The sequence below is a fragment of the Dermacentor variabilis genome, chromosome 11 (genome assembly GCF_050947875.1).
Source record: "Dermacentor variabilis isolate Ectoservices chromosome 11, ASM5094787v1, whole genome shotgun sequence".
In the NCBI taxonomy this organism is placed as follows: domain Eukaryota; kingdom Metazoa; phylum Arthropoda; class Arachnida; order Ixodida; family Ixodidae; genus Dermacentor; species Dermacentor variabilis.
In genome coordinates, this window is record NC_134578.1 from 10,969,534 (window position 1) to 10,988,165 (window position 18,632).

Consider the following 18,632-nt stretch of genomic DNA (forward strand, 5'->3'; position numbering starts at 1 on the left):
GGGTCAATTTTTTTTATTGCAGAATCCAATTCTTCTTCAGGACTTATTTCGGAAAAAAATTGCCGTAATTTTTCTAGGGTGACCGTAAAGTGAGAAAAAAATATTTTGCGTTGGTATATATGTAGTCTGTTCATGAATAACAACAATAAAGAAAGGAAATAAACTTATAAGAATTAAAAATTTGATGCATTCTTATACACACAGTTGAAGGCTTCTAAAATGCGTACACAAGGCTATTTCTCAACTCTCAAATGTTCCTGCTCTTACACTAATATTTACGTCCATAGCATAATCAAACTGCGTAGATGAGCGCACTTGAGAAAACTGTGTGGTTGTGTGCCCGTCAAAAAAAGCAAAATGTGTGGCAAACTTTCACTAATCTTCATCGTATCGCCACCCAGAGGCAATTTTCGCGAGCCTCCAAAAAAGAAAAGGAAACGCATGCATGGCGGCATCCTTCCTATGCGGTGCCTTGTGAGCACTAAACGAGCGAGAGACAGGCGGTCCCCCTTTGAGCAATTAGTAACAAGATAGCCATCAGTTTTGCAAGCGCAAGAAGCCGAAACCGCCCAGGGATCAAAACTCAAACCGCCACCCGCCTGCGCGCGCGCGCCAATGCACGAGCGGTAGTATATATATGCGCGGGAGCAAACTAGCTCTAAAACAAACCATGCAACAAAAACTGAGGGAGGCGTGCAAAAAAAATTCCTTGTATTCCCACATAGTGGCAGCACATGACAGAAAAGAAAAAGTTGAGAAATTGGCGCGCTTTTTAAGCGTACTGACGGCGCCGTAAATATACGGCAGCGACCATTTTTGGACTTGTTCACGGTGCCGTATATTTACGTCATTGACCCTCAAAGGGTTAATGGGCTGTTCGTTTAGATGCGTTGTAAAAGCACTTGCATCACAGCACACAAACAGGCATGCAATTTTCTTTTTTTCATAATTCATGGCTCTTTTTTAGGATGCAGAACAAAGTGATTATGTAACTAGTTGGTAGTTAGAAGATATGTAGGAGATGTTTCTCAGAACACGGTGCAACTTTCTGTTTGGTAGTTTAGCCTTACTGTTAATACTTGCAGAGCTGGTTAATTAATCCTGACTAATCATGAGATTAATCAGAATACAAAAATAGTGTGACTTGCTCCACACAGTAGTTGACAATATGCATTTGGCTGTGTCCTCCTAGTGTGCTTCAGAATACACTCGCCGACCGATAAATCGGACACCAATAATCAGGACATATTTGGTAATTCAGACAGCTTCGTGGCACCGCCAATGGCCCCATAGACTTAACGTGTAAAGGCAACCAATATTTTGGACAGCCGCCAGCTCCACATTAAATAATTTTGGCTCTGTTTGTGGCTGTAGCATACGCCGACTCTACCGCAATTATCTCCTCTGGCAACCTCGATGAGACTCAAGTATGCCCCCAGAGATACAAGACATCAAGTATGGCCTCAGAGATTGCACACTATAAGGTAATCCCCGAGGCCTTGGCTTGGTCACAGCACTACGCCTCAGAGATTTAAACACAAATGCCAACCTTGGAGGCTTTGCCTGAATTATGAGGTCGCATCAGCATCGCGATCATCACTTCCTATTCCGGCACCACTGCGCAGGTCCACTTTTGTTTGTTGAATTTGCCTTCTGAACAGCGTTCTGCCCATAGAGCTTGTATGAAACTACAGTTAAACCTCGATATAACGAAGTCAGTAAAATCGGCAACTTGCCTTGTTATGTCGAAATTTCGTTTTATTGAAGTTAAACCTTTTATGCAAATAAGTACAGTCGCCGATCTATTTTTCTTACACTGTAAGGGGCCACAGAATTTTCTGAATTATTGGGCAATCAAAAAAAGCAAACTTGAATGAGAAAATAATTCATTTTGATAAATTTGGGAATCGGTTATGCATGATACTGTTTCATGCCACGTACATCGACGATAACTTCACAACAGCGGTACGAAAAAAGCGAAGCCAGCCATGCTTTTACGTGCACTCTGCCGCCACGACTGATAGCGTCGCCCTCACTGGGACGACGCTATCAGGAGAAGCGCAGGCAGCAGGGAGCGAATGCTTCATCTGCCTCTCACTTCAACGGGTCACCGAAACTCGAGCTTACGTAGCCTTCACTACTAAACGCGCGGGAAGACAGCTTACAAAGTGCCACGCCTTCTCGGCACATCATTTTTTCACATGTGGCAGATTACCTCTAAAGCAGGGTGTGCGACCACACATGCGCTCAGCCATGCTTATGGCTACGTGCAGCCACGGCCAAGACGCACACCAGAAATCGAGACACGCGCCAACTTACAGACATGCCGACATGCGAGACAGGCCCCCACGCCCTCGCGCGCACTTGATCGCGTTTTCTCGAGCTCGCTCTCCTCCCCCTTTTTCCCTTTGCTTGCGTAGGAAGGCGGCATTCATGAAGCCACCATCTTTCTTCCCTTACCCTCGCACACTTTCAGTTGCACCTAAAGCACACAGTGCATGGGACGCAATAGGATCTTGTTGCACTTGTACCTTATACAGAACATGAACATGCTAGTGGCGCAAGCGATAGATAGTATGCTTAACACTGGGCAACAATGCTGTCGCTCATAGACAACGGTGCATGTTGTGGTAGTGCCGCAAAAGGTAGCGTGCTTGGCACTGTGCGAACAATACTGTAGCTGCTTGACACCAGTGTGTCTCTTGTGCTATTCACGCGAAATGGAAGATGTACCCTGAAAGTGACCATCCGAGAATATGGCACACCTTTTTTTGCCGCTTGTGCAATATAGTCACCCATGTTCAGGTGAACCTGGTATTTCTAATTCTCTGTTATTCAGAACGAATGGCAGACCCCAACAAGGTAGAATTATTGGTTGGTGACTGTACTGATACTCAAACCTAAGTTAATATTCACTTGGTTATTGAAAAATATTGAATATTTGCACAAGCTTAGGTTTGGCTTGTGCAGTAAAGCCTTGCTGTTATGTACTTCTTAAAATATAGTAATGGTTAAGTTGCAGGTGGGACGAATCCTTGGCACAGCCTTCTTAGAATCAAATGCATTAGCGAACCAAATCATTTTGGTGTCCCATTTAGTGTCCCAGACTTGCTGTGAATTGCCAAGCATTTTGCCATCTACCATTCTCATATTGTTTGTTCAAGTACCATATGATTGCAGTAGCTATAAATAAAATATCTTTGAGCATGTATCCCACCTCAAAAAGTCAAGGAAATTTGTGTACAAAGTGAATGTGTGGGTTGCTGTTTTTTGTGCCACCCTGTAGGTGCTGCAAGTGATTGGCTACACAAGGCAGTCTTGTATGGAGCCATCGTTCGTCGCCCTGTTCTCAGCCAAGCTGGAAGAAAAAGTCTGGCTAGCCAGCTCGTAAGTTTGCGTTTCAAGCTTTTAAATCATTAGCTGTGTGTGTGTGAGCCACAAATTTAGCTGTATACTGCATAGTCCATCTAACCTTAACTAGGCATTAATTGAAAAGACTCATTTTGGGGAAGTAATGCAGCCAAACCCATTTATAATGACTGTTTTAAACAGTGCGTGATGCCTGGAAGCTGTGAAGTCAAGTTTTCTCTCTTGCTTCAACCACGAAATTAGGAAGTTCAAGAGGCAAAACATCATTGCTAATCATTGATAATAGGCAACAATGTGAACAAAGCGTCCATGAAAGAGAAAATTGTCATTTGCCCAACAAAGCGTTGATGAACTGCAATCTCCTGATAGCAACAGTGTAAAATCTGACCCTTTGCACCGTACTGCTTCTAGAGACATGCCTAGAAAGCGAGTGAGCTTCCCTGCAGCTTCCAAAATTTGCTTGTGGCACTCTCTCACTCGTCTTGGAAGTTGTATCTTCATTGTCATTGGACTGGAGTTGTTCTGTGCAGTAATATAGACAGGAGTGCTGACTCCACTCATCTGGAAAGGACAGATCCTGAAACACCGGTTGCCGCTTTACAGCGCATTCCCAAGACAGTGCTATGCGCAAGAAAAAAAATTTTAAAGGGGGGTGGGGGGGGAGGGGACTTGCTTTGACCAATTGAAGAAGCAGACACAAGGCCAGACCAAGCTGCGGTCTCTCCAAGCGGCACACAGCCGTGCTTGGACATGGTTCCGCACCTGCTTGCACATCCGATTTGTTGTCTCCTTAGGACGCCCTGACGCTGGTAGGGTGCAGTTCTTGCTTCTTGCAGCTTGTGCAGAGACATTAGTATACGAAGCATGTGTTTATTTCATTTTATTTCATTTAACCAACCTTACAGGTCTAATGCAAGGCATTCAGTGGGGGGGGGGGGGGGGGGGGGGTATGTAGATTTGTACAAGCTACAGGAGCAGGAAACCCACAGGAAGTGAATTAACTAAGAAAGGTAACTAGGACGGAAACAACTAGGAGGGCTGTCTTGAGCATCACCACATTGCATCTTACTTTCCTTAGACATTGTCCCTTCCGAACTTGAGGGACTTTCTTTTCATCTAGTAGGACACATGCCTTGTGTTCACTGAATTACATATAAAAAATCATGTACTTCTCGAAGCGTTATGCAAATATTTTCTATTTTGCTTTAGTTGGTCGCTTACTTCCAGGAATTTTCTGTCGCCACTGGTGTAGCAGCTGCGGATCATGCGGTTCCACGAAGAGAGAAAATTTATCCCGTGCTTTGACATACCTAGGTTTACAGCCAAACACAAAACAGGCAGAATTTCGTAAAGGCTACTCAACAATAGAGCATATTCACACTACCAATCAGGTGATAGAAAAATGTGCGGAATATAACCAACCCTTATATATAGCTTTCATTGATTACGAGAAAACGTTTGATTCAGTCAAAACCTCAGCAGTCATACAGGCATTACGAAATCGGGGTGTAGACGAGCCGTATGTAAAAATACTGAAAGATATCTATAGCAGCTCCACAGCCGCCGTAGTCCTCCATAAAGAAAGCAAAATCCCAATAAAGAAGGGCGTCAGGCAGGGAGATATGATCTCTCCAATGCTATTCACAGCGTGTTTACAGGAGGTATTCAGAAACCTGGATAGGGAAGAATTGGGCATAAGATTTAATGGAGAATACTTTAGTAATTTGCGATTCGCTGATGATATTGCCTTGCTTAGTAACTCAGGAGACCAATTGCAATGCATGCTCACTGACCTGGAGAGGCAAAGCAGAAGAGTGGGTCTAAAAATTAATCTGCAGGAAACTAAAGTAATGTTTAACAGTCTCGGAAGAGAACAGCAGTTTACGATAGGTAGCGAGGCACTGGAAGTGGTAAAGGAATACATCTACTTAGGGCAAGTAGTGACCGCGAATCCGGATCACGAGACTGAAATAATCAGAAGAATAAGAATGGGCTGGGGTGCATTTGGCAGGCATTCTCAGATCATGAACAGCAGGTTGCCATTATCCCTCAAGAGAAAAATGTATAACACCTGTGTCTTACCAGTACTCACCTACGGGGCAGAAGCCTGGAGGCTTACGAAAAGGGTTGTACTTAAATTGAGGACGATGCAACGAGCTATGGAAAGAAGTATGATGGGTGTAACATTAAGGGATAAGAAGAGAGCAGATTGGGTGAGGGAACAAATGCGAGTTAATGACATCTTGGTTGAAATCAAGAAAAAGAAATGGGTATGGGCAGGGCATGTAATGAAGATGGAAGATAACCGATGGCCATTAAGGGCTATGGTCTGGATTCCAAGAGATGAGAAGCATAACAGGGGGCGGCAGACAGTTGGGTGGGTGGATGAGATTAACAAGTTTGCAGGGACAACATGGCCACAATTAGCACGTGACCGGGGTAGTTGAAGTATAGAAGAGGCCTTTGCTCTGCAGTGGGCGTAGCCAGGCTGATGATGATGATGATCACGACAAGACATTCACTGTTTCCTGTTTAGCTGTTCTACCTATTCAAACAGTAGTATCAACACATCTTGTTACACTCGCCCTGGTCCGCCAGAGCGAGTGTAATCTCACCTTTTCAGTTCAGAGGAAGCCTACATACACAGGTCGTTACCTGAAGTTTATTTCTTGTCATCCGGTTGGCCACAGGACGTCCATAGTGTCATCCTTGATAATGTGTGCCGTACACGGCTATTCAGATGGTGATGCACTAAAAAATGAATTGAGGGCAATTCACTGTGAGCTAACCAGTAATGGCTGCTACGGTCGTTTTATTCACAAAACTGAGAAGGGTGTAGTGGGTACAGGAACAGAGCGCAGCAAGACTTTGTGCACTTGCAGCCATCCCTAACATCAGTAGATTCAGCGAGGCACTATCACACATATTTTAAATATGGGACGAGCATGTTGCCCATATCCTGACCAGGAACCTCTGAAAGCCGGTCATGAGCGGGAAAAATAGGTTGTCAGTTTCAGCATTCCCAAGAGTCAATTATAAAAATTGGTGCACTGATTGTCATCAAGTTTACGTTGGTGAAGCAGGAAAGTTCTCATTACTACTCAGTGAGCACAAACGTGATATCAGAAATAATATTCATACGTCAAACACCATTTCTGAGCATGCCCAGAAGCATACTCACAAGATTGACTGGGACAATGCCACCGTTGTAGCAAAGGAAAAGAATGTATCATCCCCATGGCTGCTGGAATCGCTGATTGTTCAGTTCCTGTTAGCTATGATAAACCAGACAGCAGGAAAAATGCATCCGTATGTGCATGCTCATTACGTCGTATGTTGCGAACAGTAAGTAACAATGTTTGCATGTTCTACTTGGTGAATGATGAACCCGTATGCGGTTCTGAAACGTCATTCTTCAAACAGTGACTGTGATTCACTTCAATGTGAAAAATCTGTAGTTCTGTCAAGCTTTTTCGCACAACATTATTTTTCATCTGCTTTTACTATGGACATGTTTGTACAAATGCTTTGCATTCTTGCAGAAAAAGCAATGATAAGCATTCATTGGTATTTTTTTTATTTGTGCTTACCGTACGTGTTTGTGTTTGATGATTGTTGAACCAAGCTGCTAAGGGCTCAACTTTCTACCAGATGACATGGTCTATGCGTGCCACTCGCCTCTGCCGCTTGTTCACAGAGGCCAGAATTTTAGAGCTGTGAAATAAGGCAGCTCAGACAGGAAATGAGCTGCAAAATGAAGCTTTACTCCCAAAATTATGTTTGCCTACTCTGGCAAGCCTTGCTTTAAGCAATCCACAACCATGTTGCCAACAGTGCAAAGTGTGCCCCATGCTTCAGTCAGCGATTATGGCGCTGCCCTGGAGCAGTACTCTCAGCCAAGAACTTTTCAAGATAGCATCACTTTCGTGAGATTTTGTGTAACGCCGACACTTTTGGTATCAAGTCAGGTGAAGTCTTGTGAAAGTGACTGAAAGCAATTGACCGAGAATACGGCCTCATCCGTCATTGCCTGGCGACATGAAATGGGCACATAGGGCCTCTTGGGCGGTATCGAATTTGGCATTCATAAAGCACAGGACGCTTATATTTGCATGATACTTTCATTATCACAATACGGCCCCAGTTCCCAATAATGGCCAGAAGCTGGGCAGCACCCTCTAAGGCCACCATCTTAAGCATTATAAACAAGTCCATGCCCGTGGGACACGAATTTCTTTGTTTTTGCTGCACTGACTGCTTTTCTCACCTAGCTGCAGATTATGCACAGCGCATAGTTAGGAAAGACTGTTGTCACTTGTGAATAAAGGTAGATCGTGATATGTCCGTGCCATCTAAAGGTGCAATTTACAAACAAGATGGCAGCCATAGCACGAGTCCAGTGCCTTGCTGTTTTTTGTAAACAAAAACAGTAGCAGCCTTCTAAGCCTGCTGTGACATTATTTTAGGCAACTTAAGGGGCAAAAAGGTGCATTTGAGTACTGTTTGTACTCTATTAGTGTTACACAGTTAGGTAATATGAGCTCTAATTCTGGCAGATTTCATCAAAGTAGGATCCAAGTTTAGTGACATCTCATTATTGATACTATGAAAGTAGGGGTGTTTCAAATATCCAGAATTTTGAATATTATTGATTATTATATTTTTCATATTATTCTTCACTTGGGAACTTGGGATTAGAAAATTTTTTAATATTCGATTGAATACGAATGTGCAAAACAGATCGAATGTATTGCTGGCTGCGCAGGAGCAAATATGGTTCTTAGCATTTATATCTATCTAATCTAAGAAAGCGTGTCTGATTTCACGCTGAATTTTGTGATAATTTCATGCTGTTGACGAAATTTTACCTGTAAAACACGCGTAGCCACTGGACAGCTAAGCTGTGCAGGAAAGCCAGTCTCTCAGTAGCAATGGGCGTGAGTTTGCAAATAGTGAGGGTGCACTCTTTTTCAGGTTCCACCCCCAATTTCGAGGTTATTGCTTGAAAGTAAATGCAATGAGTGAAGACTGGTACAGGGTCAAACGCCTCAGAGTTTGAGGGAAAATGATGCAGAATAATAATGCATAGGTTGGCGAGAACAGACAACTAGCAGAAATTATTTAATTTTCCAAAGCTAACATGAGCCAAATACAAAATCCTTTAGTATAACAACTTGCCAGTTTAATTGTTTTACCAATTACAATGTAATTGCAATGTTCCAATATGTTCAAATAAACTAACTTGCTAATAAATGCATGTGTCTATCATTATTCAGTACTCAATATTAAGTATTCGTATTCCATTCGCATGAAAAATTTTTGATATTCACGCATCCCTAAATGAAATGCATTGAATCCCATGAGCATTTGCCAAGGTGATGGAAATATTTCGTGGGGGTGAGAATTTCATTGTCTCTGGCTTTTATTGTTGTGGGGTTTTACTGTACTATCAGTTAGTCTTCCACATGTTATATTGATAGTACCATTATGTTTGTGTAAATACAGGTATTTATTTTTATAGAGTGTTAGCTGTTTTTCATACTTTGATCTCTTGTAGGGCGAACAAGTGCTTTGTGTCGAGGGCAGCGTACTTGGACGTCATCTTGTCCTGGCTGCAATGTCTCTCAGATCCCAGCCAGTTGGGTAAGTGGTTTTACTTTCTTTCTTTTTTTGATTTATTAATTATTATGAATATGTTTTAATTTGTGCATAATGATTAGGTTACAAATGGGGATTATACATACATACAGACTGAGGTCCCATAGTCAACAGACTGTACGAGGTGCCTCCCATTAGAAATGAGTAGGATATGTAAATACAAAGCAGCTATATGCAAACACACAAGACTGTATAAATTAGTCACTAGCTAACAATGTAAAATATTTTAATAACACAAATTAGTTAATATAATGGTAACGATGAAATTATTATATTGAGTGCGAAAATTTATGGAGGTTTGATTTGAATGTGTAAAAATGAGAGAGTAACTTAGTAATATGACACGCTTATGAGTTCCAAAGTGTTGTGGCTGAAAAATTAGTAGTAAATTTACCATAATTAGTGCTGGGTTTCTCTAAATTATCCTCTTGTCTCCGTGACTGTGAAAGCAAGTGGGAAAGTAACATTCATTCATTATGGCATACATTTGCTTGGTTTTATAAACAGGCAGCTACGAGCTACAATGTGATATCCTACTGCAACTAGGGGTGCGAACATGAAAAGTTTTGTATATGAGCCACATACAAGTACATACTTTTGAGTATCAAATAATGATATGTAGATGCATTTATTAGCAAGTTTAGAATGTCAGTACATTGCAGTTATGTTGCCAACATTAAAAAGTATAAAGCTGTCACAGTGCAAGCTTGTTTAATGACCCTTGGTTAATTCAGAAAAGTGAGTAACCCATATTATTGTTCTAGTGTTGCCAACTTGTGCATTACAATACAGCATCAGAATGGCAGTTCACTCTGAGGCATTTGCCCCTGTGCCAGCTGCCACTAGGTGTACCTTTCACCAAGCAATGAGCTCAGGAGTGTGGGTAGCACAGCATCTAATGACAAATGAGCAAGGCAGAAGCTATGTTAGCCCCTAAGTAAAATGAAGTGATGGTGAACCTTAGAAGAGTAGTGCTTTGGGCCAGTTGGTGAAGCATTTATTTATTTGTTTGTTTGTTTAATTATTTGTACGTACTGCAACCCTATTAGGCTATTGCAGGAGTGGATATGAAAAGCAGAACAATAACAAATAACACAGGCGATTTGAACAATACAAACGCAATGGAAATAACCACCTATTCAATGTCGCTAAAAATAAGCTTAGAGGCATAGAACAAGTATTACCAGGCAAAGAATTCCAATACTCAATAACATGGGGAAAAGAACTGTATTTAAAAGTGTCTGTATGGGCAAAATAAGGCACAATGTTTAGGTAATGGTGGCTTCTAGTATTGGATGGTTTAGCAGGGGCTAGATAATTAACTGATGAAATTCAGCAAGAGGTGTTAATAATGCAATGCAGAAGCTTTAGCGATATCGTGCGTCGGCAATCTGAAAGCGGTCGCAAGCCAAGGGATGAAGGCACTGCAGAAGGTGAAAAATCTCTGTCGAACCTGGGGCATATGAAGTGAATCGCTTTCTTTTGGATGGCCTCGATTTGATTAGTGTCGCATTGCTTGTGCAGATTCCAGACAAGGAGAAGCATGTTCTAGTAAAGGCTGGATTAGAGATTTATACATCAGTAGTTTAGCATATTTGTCAAGGATGAAGTACAAAACAGAGGACCAAAGGAATAAGAGATGAACAGGCCTTCTGCTGTGACCATTGCTTAAAAAGAAAAACAGTGAGAACACAGCCTCTTTTCTTTTGTCCACATTTTGCGCCACATGCATGCAAGACTATAGCAATACAGTTACTTTTCGATTGCTTGAAAATAAAATAACATTAATTTTATAAAATAGCCTTTAGTGTGAAGAAAACCTAACACACCGAAACTTGTATGTATAAAATAGCGTCGTTTAGCAAAGTGCGATGCTCGCATACGCTGCAGTAATGCCCGTAGCAGGTTGCTCGTAGAATCAGTACAAGTCCTGTATCCTGCTCCGGTGCACTGCATGGTAACATATCGGCCATTGCTCTGTGCTGCATTGAGGGGCCAGATGGACATGTGGTGTCAACAGCTGACACGTTTGAATAGTAAGGCAGTCTAGACAGGCATCACTGTAGTGCATTGGCCCATCATATCTATACACCCCAAAAAAAGCATTCTTATTGCAGTTGCAGTTCAGTTTCTTTGAGCAGCTGACCCCGTACCCTTTCATTGCACTAAGTTGCACCCTTGTTAAACTTGTCAAACTTGTTAGCATTGCAGTCAGTATATCGAAGACCATTCCACAGTGAGAGCGACTTGCAACGTTCATGAGCAAAAACTAAGTCAACTTACGGGCCTTCAACACGGCCTTGGCGAAGCAAATCGGTGGTTTCCCACTTTTCGTGATCTCGGAAAACTGTCTTATACTTGCAAATATCTCAAATAAGCTTTAGAGAGGCGTATTTTATATCTTGAATTATCAATATATCGAACTATTTCACAATCCCTTTCAAGTTTGATATATCTGGGATTGACTGTAGTAAGATATAATGTTCAACTGGCAGGCAATATTTTCCGATATTCATGTACCCCTAGTCACAACATAAATAAACTTGACTTCAAACAAACCTATGTACAGATTGCTTGTGTGCCACCAGGAATACCGTTTACTACGATTGATACTGTACAGGGTATTGATACTGATATTGTATTGATACTGAATGTCTTACTGCACTTTATGTTGCATTAACTGTTGCTTCACAATTTGCGCAGAAATGCAAACTTTTACTCTTTCTTTATTCTTGTTTTTCATGCTGCTCATTTGCATAGCTTTTCACAGGCAGTCATGCAATTTCAGGATATGAAATGAAATGGCTTAGACAATGACTGTAAGCTAACATCACATAGTAGTAAGAACGTGCAAGCACATGTACACCGCAAAATGAAAGAAACAGCTGCGCTTTGTCTATTCTTTTTTTTTTTTTTGTCCAAAAGTTATTGCTTTCCTGCTATGTCAAGTGTACACCAGTTCAGCCTACAGCAGATCCTAGACTCATAGGAACTTTACCTTCGCTTCTCCTTCAAAAGGTACACTGCCATACAAACTTATAGCAGCCGTGCTGCTGGAAGACCCGTCGGACCAGAGACACTCTGGTGGTCTCAGGAAGGAACCGGGACAGGAGTTTCTTATTACGACACGCCAGGACTTCCTCCTCGAACTGGGCCTGCGCTGGCCGGACCTATTCCCTGGACCGGATGGATACTTTGGTTTTGTGCTCAGGTCACTGTCTTCCATGTCACTTGAGGCCCGTTGGATGACACTGCAGTTTGTGAGGCGTACATCAGTCGCACAACTATGCAGCAGCTGCTGCTTGGCTGCTGGAAACGACATCGACCGGATGGCTCAGCAGGTTCTCAACCGTGTCATCCGCACAGTCTGTGATGGGCCTGGAGAGCACCAGCAGTACATGGCATGCTTTGCAGAGGTGACTAACAGTTGTGCATCTCAGCATCTGTGTTGAAACTTGACGAAAGACACTTTTCCCTTCTGTCTGCTTATATTGTGCATCTGGCTGTGTGTTGCGCACGTGTGTGATTGTACTGATCCAAGCTTCTGTTGTACAGCCACAGTCAGACTTAACCCAAACATTGACGACACATCCATGGCATCTGTGGATGTGTTGTCAGTGTTTGGGTCTGCCCATTCTGTTCAGGCCTGTTCGTTAATGTTTGGGTGATACTGTTGCTGACCGATAGTTCAAACTCAATGGGGACTGCCAAAAATTCTGAATAAACGTAAGTCCGAAATGCCGGACTTGCCAGAAAAGAGGTAATTTTTTTTCCACAAGTGACCTAAAAAGATGGGCCATATTCTCAGATCGTCACTTTCGGGGATATCTTCCAAGGCGCATCGGTATCTATGAGCAATGACATTCTTGGCTTAGTGCCAAGCACTATATCTTGTCACAGTATGGAAATGCTGCCACCCATCGATGCATGTGGTGCAAGCACCGTGAAATATTACGAACATGAAAGTGTCTTCAAAATAATTGTCCAAGAGTGCAGCCCATGTTTAACAGTGTGGTGCGCAAACATACTCTTGTATTTGGCCTAGACATTTCACGGCCGTGATTTTCTAGCAATGCCTTTTATGTTATTCCTTTTCACACTTGTTACGCTTTGTCAGTAGTCGGAGCAAACGCATGTGTTATGTGTGTATAAGCAGTAGTAGTATGTGTTATCAACAAGATCGACCAGCCATCGAGCACAAGACATTGCTACAGAATCGCGACCTGTATCTTTACTGTCGTCATGCCATCGCTACAGATAGATGGAAGTATTGTCAATGCATGCACCGAATTCTCGTTAGTGACTATTATATCGACCAGGCTTCACTAGTTTTGGTTTCGAGGAGGTGCAAGCCACCTGTCAAAAGGAAAATATCACTATTTCTGCTCATGGTCGCACAGATGGAGCCTGAATTACCCAACGACACGCTGTAAGATGCTTGAAATTTTGGTTGTCTGTACACGTAAAGTCTATGGCACCAGTGGTGGTGCTGCGGAGCTGCCAGAATAATCGAGTGTGTCCGAATGATTGGTTGGTAACTGTATCTGGAATTCGTGCACCCCTACCTGTAACCCATCATCTCCATGCTCTCTGAGATTGCCATACTTGCACCTCCTGTGGGCACTATGGCCTAATTTACCTATAGTAATTTTTGTTAGAAACTGAAATTGTGATAAGGGCTTATTTTGTAAGGTTACACATAAGCACAATCAAAGCATGCAGTAGAGTAAGTAGCTTCAGTGCATTTTTTTAACAAGACATGATAATTGACAGCTGGTTGTCTCTACTGCTACTAAAGCGAACAGTTTATTGCTAATATCGAGTGGTATTTTTATTTAAACGTCTAAATGCTTTATGTTTTCAATTGTGAAACATTGCATACTCATTCTCCAGCATCACTTGTAAATGGCTGATAAGTAGAATTTGTCAAAGATGGTTCATGATGCAGACTTGAAAAATGGCTGTCTTATTTCAATCAATGTGTGTCTAAGGTATGAGATTTATTGTATTATTTCTCTTGTTTTCAGGCTTGTTCAGTGCTTACAGCCTGTAATGGCCCTCACTTGGAGAAGCTCGACTGGCAGGGGCGATCAACATTTGAAGATGTGAGTGCCTCCATTGTACACGAGGTTTTTATTTTCGGAGGCACTGAAGTGGAAGTAGTAGCTACAGTAAAACCTTGGTGATATGATCACAATGGGTACGCAATTCGGTGTGATACAAATTTGTCATGTTCCTCGGCTAAAATACATTGCATACAATTCACAAAACATTGGCTCTTCTAAACACATTGCTGCACCACTGCGGATCATACGAACACACCAGCCACAGCCACAGTGGTGGCAGAGCCAGCGGAGTGGCCAGCGCAGGGGTATGCCGATCGCCCATAGTTGCCATCAACAGACTGTGCAATCTCTCTCCTAGTCTAGCAGATCAAACCATTCCCAGCACACACGCAGAGAGCAGGAAGATGGGAAGCATGAGAGGGTACGATGTTGGCAAGCTAGCCTTCAGTGGGCCGCAGGTTTGTTCTCTGAGGCGAGGGCAAGTGTGCACTTTTTTTCTTATGCGATGTTTACTTGGCTCACTATTCTCCCCCCTTTGGTAGCACACATCACACATTTTTTTTCCGTTTGTTCATTTTGCACATTCCCTTTGTGTGATTTGGTTCATAAAGTAATTAGAAGGAACCATTTGCACTGTTCATCACCATCACATTGTAAAAGCCTTTGTCATTCAAGAAGAAGCCAGGCATTCTGCAGAAGGTGGACAAAGATCCGAAGAGTTAGGCATGGCACCATCCAGCGTGTGCACAGTCACCATTCAACGTAACCAGATAATGACAAACGTTCAAAGCGTCAGTGTCAATGCTAAAGAGCTAAATCTGCACATCATGTGCCGCTTGAGCAAGCTCTAATGTGGTTTAAGGTGGTTACAGTGGCCGGAGTGAATGTCAACGGCAAGGTGCTGCGCAAGAAGGCTTTCAACATCGCACTCTCGCTTGGCGTGATGGACTTGCGAACCCCTGAGCGTTGCATGTAGTACTGGTTTAAGGTGAGGCATAGAACTTCTTGGCCTTGGATCAGTGTGCCGCCTACCCAAAAGATGCCAGCCTCCAAAATTTCAAACTCACTTTTTTATTTTCACATATGACAAGTATTTACAACGATTGGATATTTCTGTCATTCAGAATGCCGAGTATTAGTTTAAGAGTCTCTTAGTGCATTGTTTGCTGGTGAAGTTATAACGGAAGAACAAGGAACTGAACATCAGCATCCTAGATGCAATACACTTTATTGCAATGAGCTGGGACTACGTCTCGCCAGCGATAATCGCTGTCTCTAGAAGCTTTTGCAACTCACCTGAAGAGAATCTGCAAAAGCTGGCAGTTGCAATTGCAGATTGGAATGAGCTCGGCATTCAATGCACTGAGGCCAATTTAGTCACCACAGACACCAATCTGGTGACCTGCAATTTGCTTACCATTGAAGATATTGCGAAGGGAGTTTCAACATCACAGCCTGATGTTTTGAACAGCAAGGATGACGACAACATTCGCTGCAGCAGCGACGACGGGTAGCTCACTACAGCTGAAACGCTCCCTGCTTTCAATGCACTTACAATGAAAATGTTCAAGAGAACACGTGCACGCATTTTTGCACCTTCCATAAAGCAGTCGTTGATGATTTTGGCAAGAAGAAAGCCCAGAAAGATTAACATTAAGAGATTTTTACAGCTGCAAATAAATTAAAGGAGTACTGACACAAAAAAAATCCACGGGGTTTTTTCTGCTTTACTAAGTAGTTAATGACCCAGTAATCACGGCACGAAACCTCATTTACTTCAGAGCGCTACAGGTAATTATTTGCAGTCTTTTTTGTAGCGACCAGTCGAAGTTTCGGTTCCAGAGAGCAACGAGACGGGCCAAACGGGAGTGTAAACAAAGTGGTCACGTGTTCGCAAAAAGCCATGACGTATGCTCTGACGTGCAGCCAGCGTGCGCGACCAACTTGCTGAATATTGTCGTGCGACTGCCGCATTGGTCGGATGACCGCAGCCAATGACAGCGCCGGTAGCGTGAACGTCATGGCCACGTGGTAGACCTGGCGGGGCGGGGCCAGCGAGCGGGCGCCTCGCCGCTCCGATCATGTCTGTTTTTTTTTCTGGTGGAAACGCGGGCCTCTTTTTGCTGCTGACGACGGCGCATAAATGGGCTACAATTTGTTTCTGACACGAAATAACTCCTAGAATAAAGTGACCTCGAAAGAGTGCGAGTTATAATACGTTGTGCGAAATAGTAAATTGTTGGCGTGATTTCTACTTGGACGCGGTAAGCGCAGACGCGCCAGCAATCGTCTGTATACGAAGCGGCTCGCCTGACTGGCCTGTTTACTCATCGCTACTAACGTCTCCGGGAAAACTAACCGTATTTTCGCTTAAGAGAAACATAAATGTTCAGGCATTGATTGTGCTGACGAATTTAGGCGCTTTATTACGAGCTGCGGACGCATCGCAAGGACCCTCGGCCCCGGATAGACGGCCAGCGAGCTAGGCCTACATCGTCTCTCAGCGATCGCAAGCTCGCTTGGCATGCTCGTTCACTTCTGTTGGCGTCAAAGAAATCAAATGTGCTGCAGTTTAACCGTGACATAACTGTGTACACATTGTGCCGACTAACATAGGCGCTTCGTTATACGAGCTGCAAGCGATCGTGTCACAAGCGCAACCGGTGTCGGATTCGATGGCCCAGCAAGCTATTCCTGCCGGCTCTTGGCCATCGGCGGCTGTCAACGGATCCGATACTGCTAACGCGGCCTTGCGGAAACACGTCTACAGTGCTCGCATGGACGTGTTTATATTGTCATTGTTTGTGTCAAACAAGATAGCTGTGCAAATACGGTTGCTTTCACTTTCTGTTCGAAGTTACGCAGGATTCCGAACTTCCACGCAGGGGCGCCGGTTCTGGGCCATCGCTTGCTCAATTGTACCATGTGTCCCGAATCGCCGCATGCGGCAAGTCGCACACGACGCGCCGTACTACAGATCGCACGGAAAATCGCGCCATGTGTCTCGCGCTTTAGACGCGGCCAATCACTTAGCGACTCAGATATTGCGGCCGGCGATGTCGAGGACGAACCTCAACAAAACCCTCGCATCGGCCACAATCAATGGTAAGACACAACAAATCGGCGTTGGACATTGTGGCAGCGCAGTCAAGCTGATAGTGTGGGAAATATCCCGATGGACACGACAAAAACTGCAGTTGCAGTGACACGGAAAGCGTCCCACTACAGGTACAACAGCTAGAACAAGCAACAACAGAGGAGAAGAGCACATGTAAGCCTCATGGCAGCCAACGAAAATTCGTGACGCAGCCACATGACGTAGCGTTTTCTTGGCTATTTACAATCCCGGTTGATGTCAATGTCGCGAGGTGCTCTGTTTTGCGGTTGGCTGCGTGCACCTAGTTTAAAATTGATTTTAAATATGCTCTAAGCGATATTCGCCACTGATATTTTATAGACGATGTGTGTGTGACCAACTAAATCGATCTCACAAGTTATCTCGACTTCAAATATTTGTGTCAGTGCTCCTTTAACCTTTTCTTCATTTGTGCGTTTTTATACGAAGTTTGCGCCATCGGCCATACCATGCTGAATACGCCGGTTCTCTTATACGAAGTTTGCATGAAATGAACATTTCGCCTGACCCCATGAAATTCGTATCACCAAGATTTTTCTGTATGTGCCAATTCCTGTAGCTTCTTTCATTTCCTTGGTACCGCTATTGTTTCTCAATGCACTTCGGTGTAGACCACATTTATTTCTTGCAATCATTAGTCTTTTTGCTAATGCAAAATTCTATGTCTTTCAGGTGCTGTCCTATCTCCTTGACTGGTATGAAAACATAAAAAAGTGAGTGTTGGTTCTTTCAAAACTTGATTTATGATGTCACTTGCATTGCAGAAAGAGGTGAAGATGTATGTCAGAGGCGATGTGTAATTTAACATCAGTGTTGAAGTGTGTGTTCATAATGTCTTCAGCATTTCATTGACCTCATTGGACACATGAATGATTTCGTAAAAATCTCTGGCCTTGAGTAGGATAAAAAGTGGCAGACTTCAGTGACTGTTTTGAGTGTTCGACCAAATATCTTTTTAATTCTTTATAACACTAGCTATGGTACTGAACACTTGTAGATATGTATTGTTTTATGTGCATATTTTTGAATGCAAAGTCCATTTTGTTTATATCATCCGAGTCTAATTTTGTGTAAACTTCCCTTGCCTAATTTCCCATAAAAAATTTCAAAAAATTACAAGAAATCATTTCCTCAAATTTTTCAATACAGCGGCTTCTGCATGATTAGAGAAATATAAGTCCAACCTTATTGCTCTATTTACCTTTGAAGAAGAGCTTCGAGACCTCAAAGTTCTAGAAGACTGCTTCTAAGTCTCGCGAAATCAGACTAATTTCTTGCAACTTTTTCAAAAAATTAAGTAAAGCAAACATGCATAAAATTATAATAAAATTAGATAAACATGGACCTGATAATTGAAATAAGTACATAAAGCCACATATATTTACAAGGTTTCAGCACCATAA

General features: G+C 42.9%; 1 protein-coding gene across 4 annotated transcripts in view; it reads left to right on the forward strand.

The window, feature by feature from the left end:
• The window catches only part of THADA (Thyroid adenoma-associated protein homolog), a 103,894-nt gene that overhangs the window by 72,448 nt on the left and 12,814 nt on the right, over nucleotides 1-18,632 (forward strand). For all 4 annotated transcript variants that reach the window (XM_075674548.1, XM_075674550.1, XM_075674549.1 and 1 more), the window contains 5 exons: nucleotides 3,287-3,387; nucleotides 8,927-9,012; nucleotides 12,046-12,443; nucleotides 14,055-14,132; nucleotides 17,902-17,942. In XM_075674548.1, the coding sequence (XP_075530663.1) occupies nucleotides 3,287-3,387; nucleotides 8,927-9,012; nucleotides 12,046-12,443; nucleotides 14,055-14,132; nucleotides 17,902-17,942 (704 nt within the window). The remainder of the gene's footprint in view (nucleotides 1-3,286; nucleotides 3,388-8,926; nucleotides 9,013-12,045; nucleotides 12,444-14,054; nucleotides 14,133-17,901; nucleotides 17,943-18,632) is intronic.